Source organism: Scardinius erythrophthalmus, assembly GCF_964197995.2.
Source record: "Scardinius erythrophthalmus genome assembly, chromosome: 16".
Lineage (NCBI taxonomy): Eukaryota > Metazoa > Chordata > Actinopteri > Cypriniformes > Leuciscidae > Scardinius > Scardinius erythrophthalmus.
The window spans coordinates 13,198,196-13,207,454 of NC_138236.1; the positions used below are offsets into that span (position 1 = coordinate 13,198,196).

The window sequence follows — 9,259 nt, forward strand, 5'->3', positions numbered from 1 at the left end:
ATGAACGCCATGGTGGAGTTGGAACCTGTTGTTTGGAACTTTACGCTCAAATTAGACAACGGCACGCGCGCTAATGAGACAGCAGCAGGATATCCAGCCGATGACTATTATAATATTGTTCACGTCACGGAAACCAAAATCCTTCCTGCATTTATTGGATTTCTGTGCTCCACCGGGCTTGTTGGGAATGTTCTTGTTTTGGTCACTATTTTAAGGTGGGTTTAAAGGGAATACTCACTATTTTGCTTCTGTTTTTACGTTATTGCTTATGGAATACATTAACACTTCCCTGAAATTTCCCAGGCATAATTTCACAATAACCTTGAATGGTGTATAGCCTACTGAATATGGTTTTCTCTTTCTACACAGATAAATGCCTGTGTAAAGGTATTGGTAAAGAAATATGCCAAATTCCTTAGGGAATAAAAACGAATACTAAAGAATGTTTATGAAGGCTTAAGAAACTATTTAAAAAAAAACTATTGAAAGGATGTAATTTGATTTGATAGCCTGAATAATTGGATATAGCTTTATTAAAATAATCATTAAATGGGAATTTGCCACCAAATCCTACATTTAAAAAAAATCATTCTGTATATATTCAATATATAAATATTCAAGAATTCATTCTGTTCTATTTGCACAATTTTATTTGCCACAGTTCTTTTATTAGATCAATGAAATTGTTTCAATTATTTAATTCACACAAAAACGTGTATCTTAATTTTATTTATACCATGGTTTTGGTAGATGGATTCCCTCCGAAAATAGCCATGACCCATCCTCATACTCCTGTCACTCACTGTCATACCCTGTTTATTGCTGCTTGCAACTTGTCATGTTTCCCTCACTTTTCCTGGTTGTTTCTTTAGCAGTTTTTCACCAAGGGACCACAGACCACAACAAGTTCTTTCTTGTATATTTTTGTAGGTCAGCCAAAAAGACAGTCCCAGATGTATATATGGGAAACTTGGCTGTGGCCGACCTGGTCCACGTGACCGTCATGCCATTCCTCATTCACCAGTGGGCTCGTGGGGGGCACTGGGTGTTCGGCAGCACCCTCTGCACGATCATCACCTCTCTTGATAACTGCAACCAGGTGGCGTGCGCTGCAGTCATGACCGCTATGAGTCTTGACAGGTACGTGATCAGTGAACTAACAATGTTTGAAAGGATATCATTATTTCCAGATAGCTTTATTAAAATAAACATAATGTGTTTTTATTCATCAAATATAAAAATGGACAATTGTTTTTCCACTTTTGTTTTTTTATGTCCTATAATCAAAATGCTTTTATTGTCTCAATTGCATTGATGCACTGTAGTGCATTCATAGACCCTGGGCTGGACTGGGAAACAAATTCAGGCATCTCACACTCATCCAGGCCATCCCTATCACCCACAACAACACATTTTTAAACCACAGACAATCCTACTTTTTTGGTATGGCCATCACATACAAAAAGAGGTTTAAATCCTTAGGCTGGGGCAATGCTAAATAATTAAAGGTTCTCTCGAACTACTACACCTTCACTTCCATTTTCCTTCTCTTCATTTTCCCTGGTGTGTGTGTGTGTGTGTGTGTGTGTGTGTGTGTGTGTGTGTGTGTGTGTGTGTGTGTGTGTGTGTGTGTGTGTGTGTGTGTGTGTGTGTGTGTGTGTGTGTGTGTGTGTGTGTGTGTGTGTGTGTGTGTGTGTGTGTGTGTGTTGGAGTGTCTTGAAACTCGCAGCCTGATGCTTAATCTCTTATTTAATCTCTTCTGAAAGCAACAGCTCAGGTTGAGTTCTTAGAAGAAGAGGAAAAGGAGACAAATCTGAGGCAGACTGTCACATAGAGAAGTTGTTATAAGGGCTTTATCTATTTTTGAGTAACGAGATTTTGAGACAAAAGTTTGATTTCATATTTTGTTTTCTCTAGGCCTATGTTGGATTCTCAATGAAGTTAACTGAATAGTCACTGTTTTGTTAGTTAGTGCTACATTTGATAAAGGTTCATCAGGTTTTGATTAAGCTTCTCCAATGGGAATAGCATACAGTTTTAGAACTGTGGCTGGTAGTACAGTAATGTTTTTATGTAGCACATAAGTGCATTAGTGTTTCATTTAGAGCTGCTATACTGTAACATCACCACTAGAGGCCACTCTTACCACAATTATAGAGCAGGCCAGGCAAGTAAACTCATTATTCATTTGTGTAGCACATTTGAGAACAGTGATTAAATGAACAAATGACAACAGGAAATTATAACCTGAGATGCATTAGTAATTGCAATCAGTCGCAAAAAAAACCCACAAAAAAAAACAACAACCTTAGAGCAGCCTCAAACTGTTTCAAAATGAACAAGTTCTTGACTTTTATAAACACTACAGTATTAAAAGACAAACCAATTCTATGCTGATATACATACAGTATAATAAGGGTCTTGCCTATTTTGTGCTTTGGCTCAGTAAGGATGTTCTCTTGCTATATGAACATTTAAATATATATATTCAAACCCTCATTTATTATTTTATTCATTGATTCATTCATTTATTCAAACCCTCTCAAAATTATAATGGATAATTTTGAGGAAGAACTAGACCAGGAATGTGTTATTTCGACACGTAGCTGCGGTTGATAGTCCATGAACACCCTAATTTCTCATAATGCAGCATCTGCAGTACACTCTGTTTCCTCCTTTGTTTTAAAGAGGTTTATTTTGGGAGATAATATTAATTAATTAATTAATTAATTAATTAATTAATTAATTAATTAATTAATTAATTAATGCCAAAGCACATCTTGGCACAAGATGATTTAACACCAAGCTCATTCCCAACTGCTGTTTCTATCAGCAACAAGATCGTCTGTCCTTTACTGTAAATGTCAGATCGTGTCTTCTCCAGCAGAGTAATGGTGGATGAGAAACATTTTTAAATTTTGCCTCTCATAAATGTCAGCCAACTAATTAAATGATAAAATGACACATTTTCAGTGTGAAAATACTCATAAGAGGGGTAAAATCTTTCTTGTTTATTCATTTATGTGCTCCAGATACCTGGCCCTTGTTCATCCTTTTCGCCTGTTGAGTCTCAGGACCAGATCCAGGACGATCCGAATAAACCTGTTTGTGTGGGCGGCCTCCTTCATCATGGTTCTGCCAGCCTGGGTTCATGCCAAAGTGATCCGCTTCAGAGACGGGCTGGAGAGCTGTTCCCTTAACCTGGTCTCTCATAAAGAGTTGCTCTGGTAAATGCTTCTGCTTGTGTACTTGTGCCTTCTGCACAGGTCTGATTATTCTCTCTCTCATAACCCCTTATTTTTCTTGTTATAGTTCTGCTTTGACTCTATTGTCATAAAATCTTCTATTGAAAAGTGCTAAGGGACAAATGCAGCAATAAATGTGTTTTCAAGCTAACTTTGCGACAAAGACAACAACAATTTTTTTTTTTTTTTTTTCAGAATATAATTTTTTTTTTGGAAGTTATTTTGTTATCTGCTGTGAGCGCTGTCATTCAACATAGTGGCACATAGGTTCATAGACACTCAAAAGCAACATAAAACCTTTTCAGTCAGTATTTTTTCCACTTCACCAGAAAATTGCCTTTATAGAAGGCTGATGCTCAGAGGAATCCATCCTTCTTGTTTAATTAAACTAAGTGAATTAAACTAAGAGAGGGGATATAAAGGCTTTAAAGCTTTTCTCTCACGACTGACATCATGTGTCCTCATATATCTACAGGTACACACTCTACCAGACTGTGACTTCCTTCTTCCTGCCATTACCTCTGATTCTCATCTGCTACATACTGATCCTCTGCTACTCCTGGAGAATGTATCGCAAGAACAAAAAGGCTCACAGGTGAATTTAAAGTCATTACAGCCAGTGTGTGATATCAGACTGTCAAAGCTACAAATGTAATTGCTTTTGTTCTCTCACTGGTTCCATTCGTTAATATTTAATTCGTCATCCATAAAGAGAATATGAATTTGTTTTTCTTGTGTGTTGTCGTCAGATGTAGCAGGTTGTCCCCTTTGAGAATGATCCTGCTCATGGAAATGTTTTCATTTTAGATTGACAGTACATACTGATTTTATGGCTAAACCATTATTACTGTAAGAATTTTCTATTAAAATATCCTAGGTTCAATACAATGTTGTCTTTTAAAAAACAACAACAATATTGCACTTAAGAGTGGATGTAAATGCGGACAGTTTTTGGTGGATTTAAAAGCAGAAACTGTAAAATTCCTTTTGCTGTGCATTGTTAATTTACATATTAAAGGGATAGTCCGCTCAAAATTGAAAATTCTGTCAGCATATAATCACCCTCATGTCATTCCAAATCCGTATGCATTTCTTTTTTTTTCTGCTGAACACAAAGTGAATTTGAAGAATGTTGATAACCAAACAGATTTTTGTTCATACAATTGAAGTCAATGGGAATAAAAGTCACACAGGTTTGGTATGACATGGGTGTGAGTAAATGATGACAGAATTTTTACTATTATTTTAACTGTAATTACCATATTTAGGATTTTAGATTAGAACATGTAACCACTGGATTTAGGGTTCAGCTAAATACTGTACGACCCAAACCTGCATTCTCCGCTTTCTCTCAGGTATAACACCAGCCTGCCTCGGGAGCGTGTGGTCCGCCTCACTAAAATGGTCCTGGTTCTGGTAGCGGTGTTCCTGGTCAGTGTTGGGCCGTACCACATCTTGCAGCTGGTTAACCTGAGCGTACCTCGGCCCTCTTTAGCGTACCACACCTGCTACTACATGTCCGTGTGCCTGAGCTACGCCGCCAGCAGCATAAACCCCTTCATCTACATTCTGCTGAGCGGACACTTCCGCCACAGGCTGGTCTGTCGGGATACACCCAGCATGCCAAGTGTGGAACGGGAGATCCAGGCCCCCCGCTCCAGTTTTTAAGCTGAATTCACACTGAAACACAAGTGAACACAAGTAAACGGATGAAGCCTTTGTTGGTTTTATGCAAAGCATGTTGGGGAAACATTTCTATTTGTTTTCTTTTCTTAGAATTTATTTGTTGGGACTGGAGGGATTTCATATAGGAAGCATGGGGTGTTTGATATTGTCTTGCACCAATGTTGTAAATGTTCTGTTATTTATTATTTTTGTGGTGTCTTGGCTCCCTCTACTGTTTAGTTGTAGTAATTCACTCTTCCGCTTAAGTTGTTAAGCTCAAGTATCCATCCATCCATTACAAAAAATGCTGGGTTGTTTCAACACATCCATCCATCCATCCATCCATCCATCCATCCATCCATCCATCCATCCATCCAATCAGGCCTATTAACCTTAAAACTATCTTCAAAACTTAAAAAAAATCTTTAACAAGCCAACATTCAAATTTCACTCTTCTACTTAAAATGAGTTAAATGCTTTTTTAATGCTGTTTTTTTTTTTTTTTTTTTTTTTTTTTTTTTTTTTTTGCTGATTGTAATTCTGCAGTTGATACTGAGAAAAGATATTCTGAATTCTGCACAACCCTGGGTCAATCAAAGGGTCAGTTTTGACATTTGCAGATTGTTAAGTTAAATCTGAAATTGAAGGAAAGAGGGAGAAATAAATATTCATCATTGTTTAATTAAAAGAATTGAGATCAAAATGGGTGCAGCCTATTGGCTGTGAGCACAGTGTTGCTGGAACAACCAGGGAAGCTGATTGGCCATTGAAACTCCACATGGTACAAAGGACCAGGTGTGTGTGATTGTCAGCATGCTGAGATCTTTGAGCAGTGGATATTCTTCTCCTACCTAAACTGGTGGATTTTGGAGATTACACAATCAAATGAGAAAGATTGGTAAATCAGCATCGAGTCAATTGAGTTGTTCAAAGACTACTGGGAAAAGCCAAATGTATTCATCAACTTGGAGTGCTACTGGTAGGACAAATATTCATTGTGTTTGAAAGTTGTTTGATGCTAGCATTTAGCATCTAGCATGCTAACTGAACATGCGCACTAGGTGTATTTGATTTTACATTGTTGTTGCTGTTTACAAGCTGCTATATAAACCGCAAATAGTTTAACAATATTGTACTTTTAATATCTCTGAATGTACATTTATTTATACTCTGTGTAGTGACTCATATATTTATATGTCTTTCTATATAGGTTATTAAGCTAAGCATCTGAGATATTCATTGAAACAAGAAGATCAAGTCATTGTGGAAAGATTTTCAATAAATTGATTTGATGAAGAAGAATTCAATGCTTTGAGTTATTCCATGCACCCTCCTCTTAAAGTTGATTGAAGCCTTTTTCAAGTTTGGGCAGACATTAAGGCAAAGAAACCCTGAGAACTTGACACTTAATAACCAACGCTTGTGGATAAGAAGATTAAAGGCTTCTGAAGGTCCAAATAATAAAGCTGGTGCAAAACAAGAATCAACATTGTCAAAACAAGTCATCAGAGAATTGAGTTGTTTAAGAAGACGTATCATTGAGACTTGAAGATAAAGATGGCAGAAGGAGCTTTGGGGAAAACGGTGGATCAACTTAAAAGAGAGAGAACCACTGCAAAGATGTGTTTCACAAGGCAAGCCAACTTTCTCATTCGAGAGTCAAGTCAAATGATTGAATCTGAACTTCGGAAGGAATTCCAGAAACTCTCTTCTAGTGCAAGAGCACTTTTTGATGCGAATGATGACTACAACATGGGGTTGCTGGCAGAGCTGGAAGTTAAAGCAAAGAGTGATGAGAAAGTAGAACTTGAAATGCAGCAGACAACAGATATTGAGAAGACTGTTAATGATTGTGAGACAAAGCTCGAAGAGGTGCGGAGAATGGTCCAATTTAACTTATGGCAGAGGTACGGCCAAGAGGAATTGACTGTTGCAGTCCATGAAGCTGAGAAAGCTTGTAATCACTGTGCTTCAATACCTGTTGCTGGTGTCAATTGTGAAGGATATGAAGTTCAACTAATTCACTTGGAGAGGCTCTTGAGTAGAGCAGTTAAAACTCTATCCAGCTGGGAGCGATGGATTCCTACAGGAGAGAAGAAGGACTTTGAGGGAAGAGTAAAGCAGTTAAAAGTAGAAAATAATGCACTTGTTTCAAGAAACAGTGAGTTTATTACTGCACGTAATGCTGAAAGAAGTTCTCAATTTGCAAGCTCTATAGACCCAAACACAGTTCCCCAAACTATGCCGATGACACCAGTTGTGAGAATAAAACCAACTAGTTTGCCTAGATTTAATGGAATCAAGAGAGATTTCTTCCGCTGGAAGAAGGATTGGGAACGTTTGCAGAAACAAGGTGAACCAACTGGATCGGTAGAGGTCAAGAAAATCCAGCTCCTGGACAGTTTGGATGACAGAATTGTCAAGGACTTAAGGCTGTCAAGTTATAGCACTACTGAGGATGTGTTTAGAGTGCTGGAAAATCGATTTGGCAACAAGGTAACAATTGCCATGGAAATTATTGAAGAACTGGAAAGAATTCCTGGTGTGAAGGGCAATCAACCCAGAAAAGTGATAGACTTGATCCAGACTGTTGAAAAAGCTCTATCTGACCTGACAGATCTTGGGAACATTGGTGCAATTAAGAACCCTCTCGTAATCAAGTCTATTGAGAGTAAACTCCCTGAGTTTGTAAAAAGGGACTGGCTTTTCTTCATGATTGACTCTGACAATGGTGTGACTCCAGAGAATCACTTTGACCTCCTGTTGAAGTTTTTGAGGAAACAGGAAAATGTTCTTGAAAAACTCGAACAGCTCAGAATCACCGACAAGGTAGATAGATCTGAAAATAGATTTGAGAGGAAGCATGCATCTACTAGAACCACAAAGAGAGATTTTGACGTTGGGTGTGCTGTGTGTGGAGCTGTGAATCATAAGGACAAGATTTTCTTCTGTAAGAAGTTTAAGGAGCTAAAGCTAGCTGAAAAGAAAGCTGCTCTGAGGAAGATTGGAGCATGCAAGAAGTGCCTTGGATGTCATGAAGGTAACACCGACTGTAGAGACACATTCTTGTGTAAAAATAGAGACTGCAGAAGAGAAAATGTCCCAGATCATCATTATTTTCTCTGTCCAAGAAGAGAATTCACGAGTGGGAGTGAGAAAAGGTTTGGAAAGGACAGTAGGAAGATAAATGTGCTAACAGCAGAGCAAGAGGAACTTCTAGCTGAACTTTCCCCAGAGCTTGCTGAGAGGTGCAGAAATGCCTTCACCAACAAAACTGCAACAGTGACTTGCACTGGAAAAGCCAGAGTTGGACTTCTAAAGGAAAGTGGGGTACAAGAACTACCTGTCAAAAATGGGTGATGCTCATGATGCTCATGATGCCTTATGATGCTCATGGAAGTAACAGCCAATGCAGGGCAGAAGATTGGAACTTTGGTAGATCTTGCATCAGATACCAACTATATTACCCACAAGGCTGCAGAACGTTTGAAGTTAAGGAGCGAAGATGTCACACTGATAGTGCATGGAGTTGCTGGAATGGCCATCAAGGTGAAAACCAAGCGATATCTTCTTCGAGTCAGAGTCAAGACTGATGAGGACAAAGAAAGAGCACATGAGCTTCTCTGTTACGGCTTGGAGGAAATTGCTAAAGTGCATAAAGTCATCGAACCTAAGCAATTGCAGAGATTCTTCCCAGAAGTCAAGCTTGAAGAGTTGGTAAGACCTAAAGAGATTGAACTTCTGATTAGCCATCGAGAAGGGAGATTAGCCCCACAAAGAGTGAAGGTTGTGGGGGATCTTGTCTTATGGGACAGTCCTTTGGGAAAGACAGTAGGTGGAGCTCATCCAGACTTATTTGAGGAAATTAACATAGCTGCATATGAGTCCAAAACGCATTTCGCTCGCTCAATGAGAACAGCTGCAACAAAATATGAAGAGAAAGTGGGAGGACCTGAAATGCAAGTGATGTCTAAGTCAGTCCAGATACTTCAAGAAACCAGAGCTGAGACAAACATTGCTGTTACCAACCGTGAGTTCTTGGAATGGTGGAAGTGGGACAGCATTGGGGCAGCTTGTGAACCAATGTGTGGATCTTGTCGCTGTGGAAATTGTCAGCCAGGTGGTAAGGAGATGACATTGGCAGAGGAAAGAGAACTCGAGGTTATAAAAGAGTGTCTTTCCTACCTAGAAAGTGATGATCACAGCAAGTCTCCTCATTGGCATGCAAAATATCCCTGGACTGAAGATCCAGCTTCCCTTCCTAATAATAGAGGGGGAGTAGAGGCAACATTCCTGAGAACAGAAAGACAGCTCAAGAGGGAACCAGAGTGGCAAGTCGCTTATGCAGC

At 38.8% G+C, this 9,259-nt stretch overlaps 1 protein-coding gene across 1 annotated transcript; it reads left to right on the plus strand.

Annotated features, from left to right (window-relative positions):
• Positions 1 to 5,317, plus strand: mchr2 (melanin concentrating hormone receptor 2; the record flags this gene model as incomplete). Its single annotated transcript, XM_081389036.1, has 5 exons — positions 1 to 215; positions 931 to 1,140; positions 3,033 to 3,227; positions 3,721 to 3,840; positions 4,601 to 5,317. The coding sequence occupies 5 exons, from the start codon at positions 1 to 3 to the stop codon at positions 4,911 to 4,913; spliced, it is 1,053 nt and encodes a 350-aa protein (XP_081245162.1). The 3' UTR covers positions 4,914 to 5,317.
• Positions 5,318 to 9,259: the final 3,942 nt, after the last annotated feature.